Source organism: Chiloscyllium plagiosum, chromosome 2, assembly GCF_004010195.1.
Source record: "Chiloscyllium plagiosum isolate BGI_BamShark_2017 chromosome 2, ASM401019v2, whole genome shotgun sequence".
Taxonomy (NCBI): Eukaryota; Metazoa; Chordata; class Chondrichthyes; order Orectolobiformes; family Hemiscylliidae; genus Chiloscyllium; species Chiloscyllium plagiosum.
This window is the reverse complement of record NC_057711.1, coordinates 110,640,399-110,662,780: the sequence shown is the minus strand read 5'-3', so window position 1 is coordinate 110,662,780 and position 22,382 is coordinate 110,640,399. Positions and strand designations below refer to the sequence as shown.

At 40.9% G+C, this 22,382-nt stretch overlaps 1 protein-coding gene across 1 annotated transcript in view; it reads right to left on the bottom strand.

Moving 5' to 3' along the window:
- Positions 1 to 11,630: 11,630 nt before the first annotated feature.
- Positions 11,631 to 22,382, bottom strand: part of grin3a (glutamate receptor, ionotropic, N-methyl-D-aspartate 3A) — a 146,616-nt gene continuing 135,864 nt past the window's right edge. The window contains exons 8-9 of the mRNA XM_043715600.1: positions 18,610 to 18,683; positions 11,631 to 15,374 (exon numbers count right to left, since the gene is read on the bottom strand). Coding sequence (XP_043571535.1) covers positions 15,038 to 15,374; positions 18,610 to 18,683 — 411 coding nt within the window. The 3' untranslated portion in view covers positions 11,631 to 15,037. The remainder of the gene's footprint in view (positions 15,375 to 18,609; positions 18,684 to 22,382) is intronic.

The following is a 22,382-nucleotide window of genomic DNA, read 5'->3' as shown; positions in this document are numbered from 1 at the left end:
ATATGAAAATAAGTGTTAAATTTTCCAATAAATAGAGATCATGAAGATAGCCATTTCAATCTTGAACCATGATATACCAATGGAGGTCATTTAGCTCATCATGCCATTCCTAGCTCTTTGTAAGAATTATCCCATTATCCCCAACTCCCCTGCTCCTTCCACAGAGCCCTGCAATAGTGTGTAGAGTACTGGAATCAGAAGTATGTATTACAATGACGTGATTTTGAAGTAACATTTACGTAGAATTGGAAGGGAGCAGAAGAGAGTGCTGAGTGAATGTATGCATGGTTGTAAATCCTTTTTTTTTTAAAAAAAGTTAATTGATATTGGCTCAGCCAGCATTTATTGCCCATTCCTAGTTGCCTGCAATAATTAAGAGGTTGCTGCAGAAAGTTCCAAGGAGTCCAGCAAGATTATTTTGGAAACTCAATACAGTTATACAGTGAATATGTAACAAAACATAAACCTGTCCCTATTGAGTTGCATGATTTCAGGTGGGGCAATGATGACAACATCACAGTGAGCCTCTGCTGTGTGCCACGGAGTGTGAAATCTAGTGAGATTTACTGCTCAGTGGTTACCAGTGGGGCTACCAGCCTGTGGTGTCTGTAGCTGATTACCCTGTGGATGGATTAACAAGATGAAAGCTGACACAGCTGAAACATCAAGGAGCCAGTGGCACATATTAAATCAAGTCCCAACATGTGGAGTAAGAACAAGAACGGGAATATTTAATAATTTTTAATAAATACCAAGAAAACTGAAATGTGGTATTGATAGTAAATGTGGTATTACTATCATTAAGCTGAAATGGACAATCAGAATTTTATGACAAGACTATTTACTCAGACCAAAGCCATTCAATCGGTGTACAGAACAAATACTCAGAATTAGACATGCTTCCAGAGGTAAAAATTCAAGGCAGAAATACAAAAACTTAAGTATGCTGATGGCAAAGTCACCTTGAAAAATGAGATGAAGCTCAATGGAATGATATAGATCAAGTAAAACCTAGAAGTTTTGAGATTCATTGAGTATTAATGCCAAAGACAACTGCCATTGTTGTGAAATCATTTTAAGGGCTGAGTATGCCAATGAGCCAGAGACCAGAATGAGATCTTGTGGCCAGAAGCAATGAGTAGAAGAGAGAGAGAGTAACTTTGTGCTATTTCTACCATATGCAGCTGGTACAATAAAAATGAAACAGCGTTCCTCCAGGACCAAGATGCAGTATGAACACACAGACAACAGAACAGTACAGTCATACACAGTGCATACGAAAGTGCAAAATATACAAGACAGCACAGTAATTCCTGACAAGACAATAGGCACAGTGGTGGACAAATTACAATGTAACAATGAATGATCATTAATAAAATGTTGTTTTAGTAACAATTCAAACCACTGTCTGAAAATTACAAATGGAATAGAGTGTGATCATACAGTGTTAAAGAGCCTGATGGCTTGGTGAAAGTAACCATTGCACAGTCTGGCCATGAGAGACTGAATGCTCTGTTATCTTCTGCCAGTTGGCAGGAGGGAGAGAATTTGAATGAAGGATGTGTGGGTTTGTCCACAATGTTGTTAGCTTTGCAAATGCAGCATGTGGTGTAAATGTCTGTAACGGAGGGAAGAAAGACCCTGATGATCTTTTCAGCTGTCCTCACTATCTGTTGTAGGGTCTTATGATCTGAGACAGTGCAATTACTGAACCAGGCAGTGATGCAGCTGCTCAGGGTACTCTCAATGGACCCTCTGTAGGATGTGGTGAGAATGGGAGATCTGTTTCTGCATAGGTTGAGGAAAATCTGGAGATGCTGCTCGGCTTTCTTGGTTATGGAGCTGGTGAGGGAACAGGTGAAATTCTCTGTCAGATGGATGCCAAGAAATTTCATGCTCTTCAGTATCTCCACGGGGGAGCTGTCGATGTCTGCACCGACCAGAGTCTGTTATCCTAGGCCAACCAGTGATCCACGGCGCTAGGGTATCATTACATTTAGGTGGGATTCTGACTTAGAGGCGTTCAGTCATAATCCCACAGAGGGTAGCTTCGCACCATTGACTCCTCAGCCAAGCACATACACGAAATGTCTGAATCTGAGGTTTCTCTTCTACTGAGCAGATTTACTATTGCAACAACACAACATCAAAAGGGTAAAACTAACTTGTCTCACTATGGTCTAAACCCAGCTCACGTTCCCTATTAGTGGGTGAACAATCCAACGCTTGATGAATTCTGCTTCACAATGACAGGAAGAGCCGACACCGAAGGATCAAACAGCGACATCGCAATGAATGCTTGGCCGCCACAAGCCCGTTATCCCTGTGGTAACTTTTCTGACACCTCCTGCTTAAAACCCAAAAGGTTAGAAGGATCGTGAGGCCCCACTTTCATGGTCTGTACTTGTACTGAAAATCAAGATCAAGCGAGCTTTTGCCCTTCTGCTTCACGGGAGGTTTCTGTCCTCCCTGAGCTCTCCTTAGGACACCTGCATTACGGTGTGACAGGTGTACCGCCCCAGTCAAACTCCCCACCTGCCACTGTCCCCAGAGTGGGTCGCGCCCGGCCACCCAGGCCCGACCCGAAGCGAGAGCCCCTCAGGGCACGCCTCCCCGGGTAAGTGAAAAAACGATAAAGTAGTGGTATTTCACTGGCGGCCGATGCCTCCCACTTATTCTACACCTCTCATGTCTCTTCACAGTGCCAGACTAGAGTCAAGCTCAACAGGGTCTTCTTTCCCTGCTAATTCTACCAAGCCCGTTCCCTTGGCTGTGGTTTTGCTAGATAATAGGTAGGGACAATGGGAATCTCACTCATCCATTCATGCGCCACTAGTTAGATGAGGAGGCATTTAGCTATTCTCGCACTCACCATCTGAATGGATTGTGTCCATTTTGAGTTTTTTCTCATCGACGTAAAAGATACTCCTGTCGAGCTAGCCACAGCCAGATGATAAGGGAATGGGAACTATTACTGTAAACCAGAGACCAAGCGAGGATGGAGCTAGGATTAGTCAACTGACAGGTTAGTTACCTCACTAGCTCATCACCTGTTGTGTTGGCAAGTGCAATTTTAATTTTATTAAACTCCCCTCCACCATTACTGAGAGTTTAAAAAACAGAACCTTTTTATTACTAAAAATTATTATAAAATTTAAATTCTAAGTTCTAAAATAAGGTAGAATTCTACCTAAAATTAACATTAATTTTAAAATTGATTTTTTTAGTAATCAAATTATGTCCAAAATAGAGAAACTAAAAGAGTCCATTATGAATCCATAAAAATTCTGAGCAGCTCGAGAGTCAGGATGATAACCAGATTTATGATGTTTTGAGCAAGTGACTTTTACTTTTCGATCCTGAGATTTTTCATCAGGTCGTTGTTCTTGTTGAACCATTTATCTCTGGACCCCATCACAAATCCGTAAAAAGAAATAGTGGTTCCTTTTAATAGAGTCCATAACTTCTTTCTCTAGATGTTTATATTTCTCAACTTTCTCCTCCCAAGTCTGCTCCAACGAACTTTCTTGGTTTTCTGTTCGAATTATAACATCCACAACAATAATACGACTGTGTCTTTTTTAAAATATAATATCTGGGATCCAGAGCTTTCCTGTATTGTCCTTTTATACGAGGTTCAATATATGTGGTCCATTCTTTAGTTTTAACGTATTTAGTTAGTTCCTCCACAATTCTCTTGTCTTTTAATGTGCATGTTTTTCACATACGAGCACCAGCCTGATATGTATGCGACTGTCTTGATGGCATCGTTGCATCTCCGACAATTCTCCATATTAAAGGGCCTTCTGTATGATAACTATGTTCTATTTGGGTACAAGTGTACACTGTGCTCAGTGTGATGGTGTTTCCAATCTGGACTGACTGAGGTTTCCCAGTTAGGAAGTGCAGGATCCAGTTACAGAAGGAGGTATTCAAGCCCAGCAGACTTAGCTTTCCAATCAGGTGCTGAGGAATGATAGCGTTAAATGCAGAACCAAAGTCTATGAACAGTAATCAGCCATAGATGTCCTTTTTGTTCAAGTGGGTGGGGGCCAGATGGAAGGTGGTGGAGATGGCATCATCTGTTGAGCGGTTGGGACGTTACGCAAACTGCAGGGTGCCCAGTGAGTGGGGCAGCAGGGTCTTCATATGCCTCATTTGCCTCTCAAAACACTTCATGATTGGTGTTAACATACTGGAGTAGTTGTCGTTGAGGCAGGACACTGCAGACGTCTTCGGCACAGGGACGATGGTAGTAGCCTCGAAACACATTGGAACAATGGCACAACTCGGAGATGTTAAAAATGTCCGTGAGAACATCTGCCAGCACGTCCAAGCATTCTCTGAGCACTTTGCAGGGATGTTATCTGGTCCAGGAGCCTTATGTGGGTTGACTCTGCATAGTTTTCCTCACGTCTGTCATGGTTACATACAACACCCGGTCATTGGGAGGGGAGATAGACCTCCTTGCTGCCACATCATTTTGTGCCTCAAAACCGCGCAGAGGTGTTCAACTCATCTGGGAGGGGGAGGCATCACCAGCATAAAGAGGTTGGTGATGGCCTGAAAACCCTCTGCATATATCACCGCTGTCCTGAAAAAGGCTGCGTATCCTCCATGCGTGTGCACACTTTGCTTCTTTGGCCTGGGACAGACTGGCCCTCGCTGTTGTTAGGGCCATCCTGTCATCCACTCTGAAGGTGGAATCATGGGGTCTCAGCAGTGCACACAGCTTTTGTGGTCACCCACGGCTTCTGGTTGGGGTGAGAAGTGATTTGTCTTAGACACAGTGATGTTGTCAATACACTTGCTAATGCAGCAAATCACCAATGTCGTTTACTCCTCTATCACTATCGGTTGCCACCTCCCTGAACACAAGCCAGTCAGTGCGCTCAAAACAGTCTTGAGAGCAGAAAAGGTTCCTGCCAGCCAGACTTTCACCTGCTTCAGAACTGGTTTGACAGGTCTGACAAGCAGTCTGTATGCTGGGAGTAGCATAAAAGAGATATGGTCAGAGGAGCTGAGGTAGGGCAGGGGCTCTGCCCTGTATGCATTGGGGATGTTTGTATAAACCAGATCCAGCATGTTTCTCCACCCCCACCTTCGTCACAAAGTCCACATGCTGATGGAATTTAGGGAGCACAGACTTGAGATTCACATGGTTAAAATCTCCAGCAACAATAAACAGTCCATCAGGGTGTGCATTCTGCAGTCTACGTATAGCCCCATACAGTTCCCAGAGTGCCTCCTTAGCACTAACATTAGGAGGAATATACACCCCTGCTATAAGGGCAGCAGTGAATTCCCGTGCTAGGTGAAATGGTCTGCATCTAACAATCTCAAAACTCCCCCAGTGATGAGCAGTAACTAGAGATGAGCACAGAGGTTTTGTACCATTTCATGTTGATGTAGACACACAGACCCCTGCCCCAAGCCTTACCACACAGCTGCATTTCTGTCAGTGCAAAACAAGGCCAGCCTGTCGAGCTGGATGTTGTTGTCTGGAATTCTGTTGCTAAGCCATGCTTCCATGAAAACAAGGACGCAGCAGTCTCTGAACTCATGCTGAGATGCCTGCCATAGTTGGATACAGTCCAATTTATTGTTCAGGCAGCAGATATTGGAGAGCAGAATGGACAGGAGAGCTGGCTGGCTACAGTTTGTTTTTAGCCCACTTACCGCGCTTCCGCCCCCTCGCACACCATTTTTGATGTCTCAACACCCAGCCACTGATATCAGGCAAAGCAGAGGACTGGAGGCCTATCTCTGCAGCAAGCCAAAATTGCATAACTGCTTCAACGGCTCTCCATTCAAGTTCATTTTTGGCCAATTCCTGGATGGGAGCAGTAGTTGCAGACTGCAACAGTATTTGCGAACACAGGGGTTCCTGTTCCTGTTCGCACTTTGCCTTAGAAAACTGAAATTAAATAGTCCTAGGTCGGGAGAGGCTGCTGTGAGCCGCTGTCGTGCTTCCATAGTTGCAGGAGTCCAGGTTGCAATGTGCAAGTGAAAAGGTATGCAGCTATGTTTCTTTGTTAATACAAGTACTGAGGGTCTGTGATCATTCCATCAGAGGAACAAATCTATCTCATTTTTGTATAAGCTGAACCTACATCAGTCACCTGTCCTGTTGAGAATGGCAAATTTGTATTACCAGAAACAACAATCTCACTCTCCTATCTAATATTACCCTTCCTAACTATCCAGGTTTGTGAAGTGGATGGTAAGACACTGGAATATAGAGATAAGTTTGTCTATTTAGGACAAATCCCAACAGAAAATGGTAGATGTGATACGAGGATCAGAAGAAGAATGGAGATAGCCAGAAGTAATTTTCTAGCCATGAAAGACTTGAAATATCAAGTTTGAAACCAGGGAGGATAAAGCTATAAAATGTTACATTATTTCCAATATCCTGTATGTCTCAGAAAACTGGACAATTGTGTAAAGATCTGTGAATCTAAGCTTAAAATTTCAAACAGATCATAAGACAAATGAAGAGGCAATTTGAAATTGAGAGCCACAATAGCTTCAAAAAGCAAAACCAGTGATATCTAGAAATATTGTCAGTATTTTCACTATCTGATTAGGACTGAGAAATTGGAGATCATTTCTGGATGGCAACGTGGTGGGGAGCAGAAAGAAAAATTGCCATTGGATTGAAAATGAGTTCCAGTGGGTGGTGCAAGGCAGATAATTGTGATGTAACATGACATTAGATCTCATGCTGGAGTAAGGAAGTACAAGCAACCACTCTCCATCTCATGACTCCAACATCAGTAAGCAATGGGAGGGAATTGAATTAATGGTGAAGTCATTAAGACATATACATAATTCTGTTAGTTCAGTGAAATGGATTCAAACCCTGTGCGGCCCATTTTGCAGATAAAACAACTTCGTGACTCTCCATTTTAGATCCCATACATCTGCATACACAATGATCTTAATACTGACTATTTCCGTCGCCTGTCCTGAAAGTCTGTGCAAGGCGATGTAACAGGCAAAAATCACGACAATTACTGTTTCAAGTTCTTAGATTGTCCATTTGGGCCTGTAAACAGATGAGTGTGATCCAATTTCTAGATTGCCATATTTGATCTGGGAATCTTTCTTGCACAATGTAAAACGAAACATGATTTTGGGCTGGCATGAAACGGATGATGGCTAGGTTGCCATTAAACACTGCAAAGTTAAGAGGAGACATAAATCAGGGAAAGTGTTCAAGTAGCCAAGCTAAGTGTTTGTTTTTTAAACCATTGTATTGACTTTAGCAATCTCCCATAGGATTCTTAAAGTGAGACTTGTCTGGGTTTTGAGATTGGCACCTTTTACATTCTTGTTTGTTCACTCAAATATTGCACTGAGATAGTTACATTTAAAGCACGTTTATACTGACACTAAGGGATTGTGACACAAAACAGAACTCAGTCCTTTTCAGTCTATTCCAGTGTTCAGTGAAATCAAGGCTGATCTATGACTTTGCTCCATATGCCTGACTTTGTTCCATATCCTTAATACCTTTTGGCTAACAATCTACCAACCTCCATTGACATTAACAATTGATCTCGATCAATTGCTGTTTGCAAAGAAGGCTACTCAACTTCCATCACTTATTGTGCATAGAACTAATTCCTAATTTTACACATGAAAGGTCTGTATCTGATTTTTTTTTTAGATTGTACTTATTGTCCCACACTCGCCAACTGATGGCAATAGACAAGGCTGGAAAGAACTATCTGTTCATATTTTAAAACTTTGATCAATTTCACTTGTTAGTTTAACAGTCCAAAATAATATAAATGGAATGCTTCATTGTCAGGCACCTCTAACAATGCAGCACTCCTATTTATATTGTATTGTATTGAACTGTTCAACTAGAGTTAGTGCTCAAGTACCAGAGTGGGGCTTACCATGACAACTTTCTGATGCTGGGGAGAATGTCACAGCAGTTACAATTTGGACTTTGTAATTACTTTCTGAAATGCAGTTGTCTTCCTAAAATATTATAGGGTCATGGTATCATTTGAAGTATATATCACAGCTGTCATTTGGTCCATCCTGTCAGTCCTGGATCTTTGATGGAACATCTATTTAGCCCCGCATCCCAAATGTTTGCAAATAACCCTGTATGTTCCTTATCCACAATAATTCACCTCTTTCCCCTCTCTGTTCAAAGGAAAAGGCCCTAATTTTCTCAGTCTCTCCTCAATGCTGGTAACATTCTGGTAAATTGTCCCCATAAACTTTTTTTTCTAATGCCTTTAGAACTTTTCTCCGTGTGCCATCCACACTATTCCAAATGATGCATATAAGACAGTGCAGCATTGTTTTTTGCCCGTATTCTTTCTCTGGGATATGGGCATCACTGCCAAGAACAGTATTTGCTGCCGATGCTTAATTGTCCTTTTACCAAGCTGCTTGTCAGGGGATTTCAGAGGGTAGTTAAGTTGTCCAACTTCCTCACAATCTGGAGCCTGGTAAGGGTGGCAGTATTTCTTCCTGAAGGCATTGGTGAATTAGATGGGCTTTTACAACAGTGGATAGTTTTAATAATCTACACTTTTTTTGAGCTGTGCTTTCAATTCCAAATTTATTAACTGAATTCTGTTGCCAGGGTAGAATTCAAAGTCTTGTCTCCAGAGTATTTGCTTAGACCATTGAATTATTTAGCCAGAGATCTCAGCACTACGTCTCCCATATAGTACAGGAAGGTCAATCCTTTTAGATTTTGTTGTCATGTCTGTAATCAAAAGTTTTTATTATTGAAAATATTGCACTCAGACACTGGACTTTAAACCACAGGGTTATCTTATGCTCTTGCAGGTGATGAGCCAAGAAGCAGGAAGAGCATGTGGTTCAATGGGTGGGGGCAGTGCTTGAACCTACTACCTTCTTGGCCTCTGCAAGAATGAAGTCAGGTGTGGGTGAGGCCCATGGTCAACCCTCCCAACCTGCCACCAAATGAGGCCCTTGACCGCCAATTAATGACCACTTGTTGGATCTCATCACTCTTCATTATTAACCCAACAGCAGGCACTAACTCAAACCCTGTCCCCATGGCATTGAAAACCATTCAGAAAGTGGGTGGTGGTGCCTTGATTGAAAGGCACTCAGTGCCTGATTTGCAGGATCAAACATCAGAAAGGCCCATTCAGACTCCACTCTCTGGCCTTGCTGCCGACTTCACTTAATGCACCCGACTCGGTGACACCCACTCTGAAATCCCTTCTCCTCCCTTACCAAATACACTACTAACTTGGCTTAGGTCCTTCCACTATTTTGTCACTTTGGAAGTTTTCTTTTCTGTAGAAGCCACTACCTCCCCACTGGTTCTGCTGAGGTGAAGAGCAGCCAGCCTTGTTTTTTGACCAGGAGCTCTCGGTAGGTGAGACCTCTGCTCCGGAGAGTCTCGATTTCACAGTAAGGCCTGCCCGTGGCCTTGTTAATGCCTGACTGGCTGGTGGTTCGGTGGGCCTTCCGAAAAAGAGGCAATGTAGATCTCTCACAGCCTCTCCAGGTAGAAGCTAAGATGTCCAGTAATTCAACAAGATTCTATCCCATGTTTTTCAGGATTCCTGAACAGAACAACTGACTTGGGCAGAATAGGCACCACCAGAACGTCAGAAAGAACTGACGCTCAATACCTGATCAAATGACCGTTAGTGAGACAATTCATGATAGGCCAAAATATTGGCAGGGTGATAACAACATAAATCCTGATAACACAGGACAACTGGCATTGACTGAAGCTAGTGACTAGGTCCTGTTTTGAATCAACTACATATGGTCTGTCTGATTTGGATCAAGCTTGCTTTAAAAAAATACTCCCAGTTCATAACCAGCATTGTTCTATGGATGGTACAAACAATTTGACTTAATATACACAATATTGGAAAAACTCCTCTTCATACTGTACTGACAATACATTGATAGCCATTTTTTGTGAGCATTGAGATAATCGGATATTGTTGTGATGTTGATTCAGGAATAAAAATTTTCCAGGGCATCAGGATTTACACCCCTCCTTCACCTTCAAAATATTGCTTTGGGATCTTCACTGTGCATGTGAGAGTGCAAATTTGAGCCCTTCAGGTCAAATCCAAAAAAAAAAAGGTATTTCCAACAACTCTCTTGATTGTGAAATGGATTGTCATTGTAAAATTCTTGTGCTCGAACCTCTGGAATGGATCTTGAACCCAAAGCTTTCTGATTCTTCAGCAGAGGTGCCATCCAGCTATAGCTGTGTAGCCCAAAGTATATTTTTTCTCAGTGGTGGGAGATGGTTGTACCTTCTGTGTTGAACTGCAGAATTAATTGATGTGCGATATGATACCCTGTGTACAACCTCTTACTAATATGTGCTACTATTCCACTGGTGTAGTGAGATCTGTCATACTTATTTGGCCCTCAGTTTTAAAAGTCATCTGAAAGAAGGCACCTCTTGTAATTGAAGTTATTGAAACTGGTCATTCATGTTAACTGGTCTACATTTTTCTTAATAAACACAACTGTTGACATTTTTAATTAACCTGATCAGAGATGTTGGGCTTGCTGATCAACGGTGTCTATTTTTCTGTTCCTTTCTCCATGCTTACACAAGATTCCCATCAATGTTAGACACCTCAACCATGTTCACAATGATAGCGAGTTTGATGTTCTCATCACTATCTGGGCAAAGACATTTTCTCTGAAATTCCTTACAGGGGTTACTTGTGACTTTATTGTATTCACAACCACCAGTTTTCGACTCACTCGACATGATGGAACATTATCATCTTTCTATACTGGCTCTGTCAACTCTTCAAACAAATTTAAAGGCCTCTATCAGATTACTTCTCAGTTGTATCTCCCAGAGAAAGGAGAGCCAATTGTTTAGTCTTTACTGGCAGCTATATCCTGAAAAAACCTTTTTGTGTACTTCGTCCAGTGCTTCTCTCATCATTCTGTTATCAAAAGCCCAGAAATGTGCACAGAATGCTGGGTATGCCCATTTGCAAATTGCTATTCTGAACCCAAAATAACAGAAGAAACTAAATGACTGTGAACTCCATCATCAGCTGTGAATAATTAATTTTCAATCTTGCGTGAGATGCTGCTGTTAACTAAACAGTCATTTAATAAGTTGGAAAATGTTAACTGTAACATCGTGCCCAGCAGACATTTGTCTAGGCATCTGAAAGCACTGTCATAAATCACTGTCACTGGGAAAAGTTGCTCACCATTTATTTTAATTTAGATTCGTAAAGCTTGTCTGCCTAATCCCACAAGGACAGATCCTGTCGCAATTTGGGTAACTGTGCTGAACACTGATGCCTTTGCTGGATTGGAATGAGAATGAGCTTGACACCCTTTCTTTTTGCTGAAATGGACAGTCGAAATTGTTTGTGAAGATTAGTGTGAAGTCTTGACATCTGTTCCACTTGACACTGAGCACTGCAGGACAAATGTTAACCTAACTCATCATTCAGTACAGGATCAGTCACCTGTTCTTCATTCTGCTTTATATTTTGGTACAAAATATTTATTACATCTACTGCCAATGTGTTATCAAAATGACATTTTAGCAAGCTATAAAAATATTTATACTTTTTAATCACATTTTATGAATTAACTACAAAGAAATATGCTGCTCGAAAATGATTCGACCCTGAGAAAGTAGGTACATTTATAGCCCACAGATACAATTTATACTGTTTGCATATCATTATAGAAAGTTGCGACTATTGAACTGAAACAGTTGCTGTGGGCAGTTATGTAGCTATGTGGTTTCTTGGAGTACATTATTAAAAGAATGCATGCAGTATTCAGTTATTACTTTTTCAGTGACATTTTAATAGCCTGCTGTTAAATAGATTCAAATACCATTGCCACAGTCAATTTGAATGTTTCTGGTATATGGCCCTTAAAACTTCTTCAATATTTGCTTACCTTGGGCTACATTACTTCTTTTCTGTTGCTTTCCAGTTGAAACTTTTGCACTGTTCTAACCATTAATTACATTCGTCTCTGTGTGCTTCAAGTCACTCAGCAAAAAAAATACAGAACAATGAACCTTATCAGAAAATCAATGGAGTAAAGGTGGCTCAAGTGTTTTTCAGCAAACACTGCAGCAATCTAGTTTTATTGCTAAGCTCTTCACAGCTCCCACATCAAGCCAAAAAAAGGTTGTAATCTCCCCATCCTCTTGCCCAATCCCTCCACAATTGCTCCCCTACCCAAAAAAGGGTTGCCATGAAATCCCTTGCAATAAATATTAAATAACAATCAATATAATGTGGCCTTACAAAATGGTAGCATTATCATTTTGCAAAATGGCTAATTTCTGACCGATATTGGTGTAACACTTTGTATCTCATTACTCCCCACATCTGATACCTTCTCAAAGCTTTGTTTTTAATTATTGTTTCAAAGGTGATCACGCAGAATAAAATGTTATTAGTAATGGTACTAACATGGTCTTTTGAGTTTAGTGGCAATTTGATTTATAAGTTGCATTGAGGAAGAAACACAGTTCAGTCCAGTATTGAAAAATGTACTAATTTTCACTGACACTGCTTACTAAGGGCTGCTTTTACCGTTTTTAAGAGAAATTGTTTGTCCAGCAAGCTACAAGGGGTTGAATACAGGTGCTATGTTACAGAACAGTTTTTACCTTTGACATCAATTTGTACCGAGCAGGCCCAAGGAGGCACAGTAAGGATTAAATTTCGAGATTGCAACACACAGCCGAAAATAGAAATTTTCAGAAGGCTTTATGACAGGCAGGTCTCAACTCTGCCAGTTCCCCATCCAGGCAATGAGGCTGTAAATAAATCTCAATGAGTCTTTGCCTACATATGTGACACATTGATTGCTTAGCTTTTCAAGATCTGGTTAGTGAGATTGCTACTTCAGTGTGCACTTATACTCAGGGCTTGTTTTCACTTGAGACTGTTCAAATTCATTGGATTCAACTATCAGTTTCATAGCAGTGTTACTTTTGCATCAGAAGATTGTGGGTTCAAATCCTGTTCCAGAGATTTGAGCACTCAATTTAAGCTTGTCCTGTGCAACTTTCGGGCAACTCTGTTAGATCAGATGGTAAACCAAGGTCCTTTCTGGATTTTCTAATGAATGTATCAGAAAAGCTCATGATAATTTCAAAGAACACTAGAGCTTTTCCTCACATATGAGAAAATATTTATACTTCAATCAACTTCATTGAAAAAAGAAGAGCTGACGATTTTCTCCCAATGTGGAGGCTCATTGTGCACATGCAGGGCTCCTGTATTTCCTACCTCAAAACAATGACTGTATTGCAAAAGTACATCATTAACTGTAAAGTGCTTCAGAGCATACTGAGGACATGATAGCTATTCTGAAAGTGAGTTTTTTCTCTCTTCCAGCTACAGAAGGTAAATAAACAGAATCTTAAGCCTCTACATGATCTGGTCTGCACAACTGAACCTGCAAGTGATGAAAGCTTCAATAACTTAGCAACTATAAAATTATTTACTCAAATACAATGAGGCCCAAATCTGAAAGTATGCAAGGCCTTAAAAACATAATTTGAAACTTTATATGTTTTTAATGATTTTCAGATGCCATTTTTGGCTATGGATGATAGTTGAAAATGGAACAAGTGTTGGACTGGTCATTGGATAGGACAATATCAAAGAAATTTAAAATTAAGACAAATGTGTAACAAGTAGCTGTTTTGCTAATACCAAATTTTACCATCACCAAAAAAAATTACACCTTTTGTGCACAATTGGTACTCTAGTACATCAAAGCTCAAAGTTAAAACTGTACAACCACTGACTGTATTAACTAGAAGTACATTATTGTCAAATCTCAAGTGCTGAAGGATACTCTATCAGTTGAAAATATACTTACAGGCATTTCTCATACTTGCCATCAATTATATGATGACAATTCTACTTCAGTAGTGGACAGAATTAACTATTCACACTGCCTAGCAAAACTCCTGGATAATACTGAAATCTTTTTACTGATAGTCAAAGGCACTGTGGGGTGAGGGATTCAGCCAAATGGGTGACACTGCCCAGGAAATTACCCTCGTGCATGTCACATCATTGCCAAGTCCCTGTGCAGTGGACCAGAAAAGAGAGCTTCTGGATGCAAAGCCTCTGACAAACTGACCCACTACAGTTTGTGATTGGTTGGTTGGGAATTTGTGCAGACAACAGTGTTCATATGAAATACGATTTTACTGTCAAATCCACATACAAAAAATTTACTATGATTTAATAACTCCCAAGAGTGTCATCTCTGCATCACAATGTGACATCAAAACATTGAGAAACTAAGTGCTGGAAAATATTCATGTCCCCTTCCCCTGCTGTTGGGAGGTCTGCATGAAAAGCTACACAATAATTTACTGCGTTCACTCTTTCTAATGTGGAACATACTGTACAAAGTCTTGGGGGACTTCTTTAGTCCTACTGGTGCCTCTGTAAATACATGGTATGCAGTGATCCAATGTGCAACCTCTGTTGTTTGCACTGTTGAGACTGAAGCCCTACCGTGTATGTCAACTTGCCACACATCGGGAAATTACCCATGGGATGTATAAAGTTCTATAATTATCAATTGCAGAACAGTCTTGGGCACTTCTGAGGAGTGCTGATGTGCACAGCAGCATTTCAATTAGTTTTTGGGGCAGGCCATGCCAACTGTGCAGATCACATTAACACATATATATGACAGGGAGACTCTTGATTGTCCAGTCTGCAGTAACTGTCTTTGGTATCCCTTCTGTTAACCTTGGCAAACATCACTTTTATTTCTGACGAACAGAAATATTAAATGGAAAACCAGCCTAGGATTTTGTGTCAGCAATTAGTTTCCTCTGCTTGGATAGTGTAGTAAGTGTTTTTTGTTTGTTTTGGAGTTTGGGGGGTGGTGAGGGGTGCAGACTGGGACAGTTGGCTTTATATTTTGTTTCCTTTTTAAGGCCCAAGACAGAGTTTTCAAAACTCGAAGCGCTCGAGGGCACAACAAATAATTTTGAGTCATTTTTCAGCCAGCTTGAGTTCTAAGATTCTGGATTCCTGACTGTTCTTTGATACTCTTCCAGTTCATTTTTCCTGTTCATTGCTTTCTGCAGTTCCTGTTTGATGAGCTGAATCTGTTTCTCCAGTTCTGTTAGTTCATGAATGACTGAATGCCTGGCTTTCAAAAGTGGTTCAGGTTTGCCGTTGGAATTAACGGTAAGAGGGAGCTCTTTCACTACTGGGGGTAGGTCCTCAACTTGGCAAGGTTTCAAATTAACTTCAGGCTGTTGAATATCTTTGAAGATGCATTTCCGCCTGTTCCAATGTGCATGACTGGCTGTATTCCACACCATTTGCTGGTTATTTTCAACATTGCACCTGAAAATGAAATGCATATTTTAAATCAGACCTGAACTGAGGAAGGCATCTGTGCAAGAAACGTAGTGTTTATTATAATAGTGCTGTATACAACTGGAATGATACATAGATGTCATCAGTCTCTACAATCCTTCACAAAGCATACAGCCCTCAGAATTCTGCGTGCCTCTGATTTTTGGCCTTTTGTGTGTTTCTGCTCTCTCTTTTTCTGTTGCTGTGGCTGTTTCAGTTGTCTAGGCCCTACGCCCTGGAATTGCTTGCTTAAAATTCTCCACCTGTCTTTCCTCTCAAAAACCTATTTCAGTTTCCATCTGTCCTGGTAGCTCCTCTCATGGCTCACTGTCAAATTTTGTCTATTAGCAATATTCCTGGGACATCTTACTACACTACATGCAGGGTATACTTGAATTCTTTAGCAAAGTCAAAGACAAAGAGAAAACAATGTAGCCAGATGAGCAAGTTTTTTCAGCTGAGTAGCATTAGAATAGCCTGATTTTGTTTTTATCTATTTCAATATCATCAGAAAATGACTTGACTTGAAGAAGTGGCTTCTCTTCCTGCTCCTGGAGTGTTCTCCTGTCTCTCTGTTGCTCCTACAATTCTATCCTTGGCTCTTTCTACTTTTAATCATGCTGTCCCTTGGTAACATGTTAGTTTGGCTGATGATGCCTAGCTCCAGCTCATCATCACCAACCTTGATTTCTCCACTTCTAAACTTCCAGACTGCTTACAGAATTCCTCGTGTGGAATAAGGCCATTCAGCCCATTGAGTCCACATTGACCCTCTGAAGAGCATCCCTCACACATCTATTCCTTCTCCCTATCTCTGTAACCCTGCATTCCCCATAGCGACTCCACCTAACCAGTGCATCTTTGGACTGTAGGAAGAAATCCACGCAGACACTTGGTGAATGTGCAAATGCCACACAGACCCGAGGTGGGAATTGAACACAGGTCCCTGATGCTGTGAGGCAGTAGAGCTAAGCACTGAGCTACCTACCGTGCTGCCCCAACATTCAGTACTGGATGAGCAGAAACTGACTTCAATGAGATATTAGGAAGATTAAAGTCACTGCATGAAACTCTGTTCTTCAGCTTCTAGTAACAAATCCCAATCCGCTATTCCACAACCTCCCTCTTGCTTCCTGGCAATAGTCTGAAACTAAAACAGACTTGTTTGTTTTGTTTGTAAAACCTTGGTGTGATTTTTGACCTGAGCATGAGCTACCAACATACATACTTCAGCCAACACAAAGATCGCTCTTTTCTCCCTGCAAAACATTGCCCCTGCCTCAGCTCAGCTGCTCCTGAAACCACCATCCATGTGTTGCGAGCTCCAGAGTTAACTATTTCAATGTTCACTTGGCTCTTCCTCTGTATTCTACCCTATGCAAACTTGAGAATATCCAAAGGTCTGCTGCTCGTGTCCCAGTTCTATTTGCCCATCAGCACCTATGCTCACTGATCTGAATTGGCTTCTAGTTGAGTTTCCTGACTTATATTTTTAAAAATTCATCTTTGTTTTCATATCTCTTTGTGGCATTACCCTTCATGACCTCTATGATCTCCTGCAACCAAACAACCCCTTGAAGTAGCTGCAATTCTCCTTGTTTTGGCCCTTTGATCATTCCCATTCTTGTTGAAAGAAAAATGGCCATGCCTTCAGTTGTCGAAGTCCTAAGCTCTGGAATTCACTCCCTGATTCTTTCTGCTTCTCCAACACCCCTTTTAAGAAGCTTATTAAAAACCCACCTCTGATCAACTTCTGGTTACCTGACATATTTTCTCCTGGAACTCTGAGAATATTTTGCTTTATAATATCTGTGCTGTACCAATACAAGTTGGTGATACTGCTATTGTCAACTGACACATCGGAGCCAGTGTTTGTCTATGATATGTGTAAGACTCCTTTTAATAAGGCAGTGACAACATTTTTTCAGTAAAATACTTCAATTGTCATCTGAGAAGATCACTTGTTAGAATGTTACTCTGATATCAAAGGACGCAGTTTTAAAAATGACATATGTCTGAAGAAATTGAACTAGTGGCTTTCTGAAAGCATGGAGAAAGGTGGAAATTGAAGTGGCACTGTAAAATTACTAGTTGTGACAAATTGTTCAAGTGACGTTAATTCTGTCCTCTATTTTAGAACAGTTCATTGCACAAATATGTTCATTACCAACAACAATAGTGCAACTCAAATCTCCTTGAGAATCAGACACGTTTCAACAAATGATGGATAGCCCTACAATCAGACGGGCATTAAAAATAGCACAATCTTAGTCATTGGTTTCTTCTACTTGGTAAATACAAAGTACAGAGCATTCTGGTAAATTGGTGTTTTCTTACCAGCAGGACTGCGTTGACATGATTTGTGCCATTAGGGGAACACCTTAATCATTTTAAAATTCATTTAGTTCACCTCAGCTACTTCATACTTTCCATATATATTAAGAAAACAACTTGATTTACAAGTACACCTTGAACATAAAACAATTCAAGATTTTTCATAATAGTAGTCAGAAAAATGGGCACTGAGTCTTAGGAGGAGTGATCAAAACCTTGGTTACAGAGCTAGCTTTTTAAGAGGAGCTTAACAGAAGAGAGAGAAGTGAAGATGATTTCAGGGAAAGAATTCCAGAGCCTGACACAAATCATGGCTCCCAATAAAGAAGCAAAATATGGAGTTCCTTAAGAAGTCAAAGCCTGAGGAACAGAGCTGTATGGAGAAACTGGAGGTGGGATGCTGACTTCTTCACGAGTGGGGTTTCTTTTGGAGAAGGAAGCAAACAGCTGCGGTTTTAAAGGGAAGTGAATTGTAATTGAGGCGTAATAATGACCACATAGGGAATCTGGGAGCTTAGTTAAGAACCAGATCCAAACAGCAAGTTCTGGGCATTATGGATGTGATGAACTTGAGCAAGCGTAAGAAAAGGTGGGAGAGATGATCGTGAAGCAAAAGTACTGAGGTGGTCACTATTGCGACAGTTATGAATAAACTGGAAAATAAGTTTCTGCAAATATGATTCTATAAAACAAATGTGGTAAAAATGATTTTAATGTATAAGCTCTTGGAATGGGAGCTTCAACCTTTTACAAGCAGAGAGCTGGAAATGACCAACTCACTGCATACACCTTTCCACTTAAGAAAGGGACCGCTGCTTAAATCACAAATCGCATGTTTGAAAAACAGTACAAATTATTGGACGCCATTTATATAATTAAGCTGTCTTACCTCTTTTGCAGTCTGTTTAGTTTCTGCTGAAATTGTTCATCATTGAAGGATGTATTTAAAGCCCTATGAAATCGCTGAAAAAGACAAATAGATTATTATTGTGGGTGCAATCTTGTTTTTACTCCGTCATGAAATATGGGAATCAGATATTTATTGCCCATCCTTGATTGCCCTTGAAGGAGGCGGTGAGCTCCTGCCTCATCTGCTGTGTTGTGCTGTTAGGGAGGGAGTTCCAGGATTTAGCCCCCATGTCAGTTAAAGAAATGGTGATACAGTTCCAAGTCAGGATGGTATGTGGTTTGAAGTGAAACGTCAAGGTGGTGACATTCCAATAAGCTTGCTGCCCAATCTCTCCATGTGGGATCAGATGCAGGTTTGGAAAGGACTATCAAATAAGCTTTGCAATGCACCTTTTCAATAATATACACAGCAACCACTGTGCCTTGGTGGTGGAGGTGATGCCAATCAAGCAGGTTGCTTTACTTTATCCTGAACGGTGTCAAGCTTGAAATCTGTTGGAGCTGCACTCATTCAGGGAAGGTGAGGATATTTTATTCACAGTGCTGACTTCTGCCTTTGCAGATGATTGTCATACTTCAGGGAGGCAGGAGGCGAGTTACCTGCTGCATAATTCCTTGTCTCTGATCTGCTCTTGTAGCCATGGTATTGATTTTAGATGATTCAATTCAGTTTCTTATCAACAGTAATCCCCAGGAGGATGGGGAGTTCAGTGATAGCAAAGACATTGAGTGTCAAGAGAAAGTTGTTCGGTTTTGATTATCTTAGTGACTAATAGTTGACACTTGTTAGATGAGGTGTGAGTGATTGCTCTTGATATCAATGCAGAATTTGACTGAATGTGACATCAAGAAACACTCCCCAAGTTGGGAATTGGGTCAGAAACTCTCCATTGGTTCGAGTCATACCTAGCAGAGAGGAAGTTGATTTGAGTTGTTCGACGTAATTCATCTTGCAGGAGTTCCTCAGAGTAGTGTGTCCTAGCCCTAACTATGCTTAGCTGCTTCATCAATGACCTTCCCTCCATCATAAGTAGTTTGCTGTTGAATACACAATGTTCAGCACCATTAATACCTGGTACTGAATTGGTTTGTGTCTAAATTTTAGCAAAAACAGGACAAGATCCAGATGTAGACTGTTAAGTGACAAATTCATGCTGCATAAGTAACAATGACCATTACTAACAGGAAAGACTCTCACCATTGACCCTTGACACTTAATGATACTATCGTTGTTAAATGCCCAATTATCAATATTGACCAAAATCTTAATGTGTCCAGACACAAATACTGTAGCTACAAGAGCAGGTCAGAAGCTGGGACTTCTACAGAGAAGGACTTGCCTCCTAAAGCCCTAAAACCTGTCCATCATCCACAAAACAGAAGTCAGCAGTTTGATGGATTACTTTCCATTTGCCTGTCTGAATGCAGTTTCAACAGTATGTGAGGAGCTCACCACCATTCAGGACATAGAGGTAGGTTTTAAGACATTTGGAGGCAAGTTATTCTCTGTAGAATTCCCAGCCTCTGACCTGTACGTGCAGCTACATTATTTATATGTCTGGTCCAGTTAAGTTTTTGGTCAATGTTGATAATTGGGGATTTAACAATGCTTGTATCACTGTGTCAAGGGTCAATGGTCAAAGTGCTTTATTAGCATCTCATTCACCACCAAAAGCATATACTCCCTCCATAACCGATTCACAGTAGTAGATGTGCATATCATCTACAAGTTAGACTGTAACACCTCGCAAGGATCCTACAGCAGCAGCTTCCAAATTCAACACCTTTAACACTCAAAGACAAAAGCAGCAGACACATGGGAACAATGCAAGATCCCTTCCAAGTCACTCACCATCCTGACTTGAAACTGGATTGCTATTCCTTCACTGTCGCTGGGTCAAAATCCTTGAACTTCCTTCCTAACCAGAATTGTGGGTGTCCCTACACGGACTGAAATATTTCCAAGAGGTGGCTCACCAACATCCTCTCAAATGCACTTAGGCAGGGGTAACAAATGCTGACCTGGCCAGGTATACTCATTTTCCATGAATTAAAAAAAAATGACCAAATGAGAATTAATCCAGTGAGCTGCCAAACACCGATTATTCATAAACATTCCGAGGGATAATTGAGATAAATGCAACACCATAAGCATGATTACTGCTCCTTCCCTGATCACAACCCAGTTATTGCTGCTGATGCTCAGGTCGGAGGACCAGAACTGTTGGTCAAAGAATCTGCTGATCCTCTCGGGCCTCTCACTCTCTCTCCTTTAAAGCAGTGAATGTCAGAGATTTTACAAGGAGAGAGTAAATAAGGAGCAACTGTTAACCATGGTAGGAGGTCAGTAACAAGAGGACGCAGATTGATGACACATTTGTGTCTATCAGAGGGTGTGATAATTCATTTACTTAGTGCATTGTTGTGATCTGAAATACACTGCGCCAAGATGTGGGGGAGTCCAATTCAGTGGTAACTTTCAAATGAGAATTAGATAAATACTTGGAAGGTGTTTTGTTTGTTCGCTTCGCTTCTCTTCCCTTCCCTTTACTTACTCTCTCAAAAATTCAGGTCAGTAATTGTTTCCCCTTACTGCTTTTAGCTTAAATCAATATCTGAAAGGAGTTTTTGATCTTTTCAAAATACAAGACAGGTCTTCACAGAACTTAAAAAAAAATCCAGTTTTCATCCACCTTAGAGCCCAAATTCCCAAATATCAATGCATTATGATTCTCAAGTGGAGAGCAATGGGGAAAGGGATTATCTAGATTGCTTTGCTTTGTTCAAGAATGGGAACAGGCACACAAGTTGAAGGGGCACTGTATATGCTATACAATTGTGATTCTTTGAAGAATTGCCAAGTCAGTCAAGGCCATAGTGGAATTTTGAACTGAATTATTTTATGAAGTAAACAGCTAAAAATTGGATACAGAGAAATAATATACATATGTGTTCTGCAGTTAATGATGTGGTACATGATGTAAATACACTCTCTAAAGCAGGTATATGAAGAGATATGAAATACATTCATAATTGCATAACGTAAGAGCTTGGATTTTAAGTCTGTGAGGACAAGGTTCAAGGGGTCATATTAAGAGAATAGGTTGCACAAATGAGGCTGACATTCACTTAAGTACAGAAGATTAAGGCGTAATGTGCCTGAAGCGTTCAAAGAAATTGATAAGGTAGACTAAAAGAAATTATTTCCTTGAGTGAGGAAAGTCCTAAACAAGGAGGCATAGCCTTAAAATTAGACTGAAGGGTGATCATCGGCCCATGGCACAGAAGTTGTGGGCAGGTTTTAGGGCATTAGAAGTTGTAACGGAATTCTGGAAATCTATCTTTAAGAAGTTGTTGAGGCAGAGGATTGATGGGAAATATTAAAACCTGAGATGAGTAGTTTTTTTTTTACATGAGTCACTTGAGGTTTACAGAATCAAGACGGGCAGACTGAGTTCAGATACAAATTGGTTTTGATCTGATTTGAGTGGCAGAACAGGCTCAAGGGGCCGAATGGCCTCCTCTTGTTATTGAATCCCTGCAGTGTGGCCCATTGAATTCACACCAACCCTTCAAAGAGCATCCCACCTCATCCCTGCAACCCTACATTTCCCATGGTTAATCCACTTAGCCTGCACAGCTTTGGACTGTGGGAGGACAATGAAGCACCAAGCAGAAACCCACACAGACATGGAGTATGAACAAACTCCACACACAGTGGCCTAGCATTGCCGGGCAGCAGTGCTCACCACA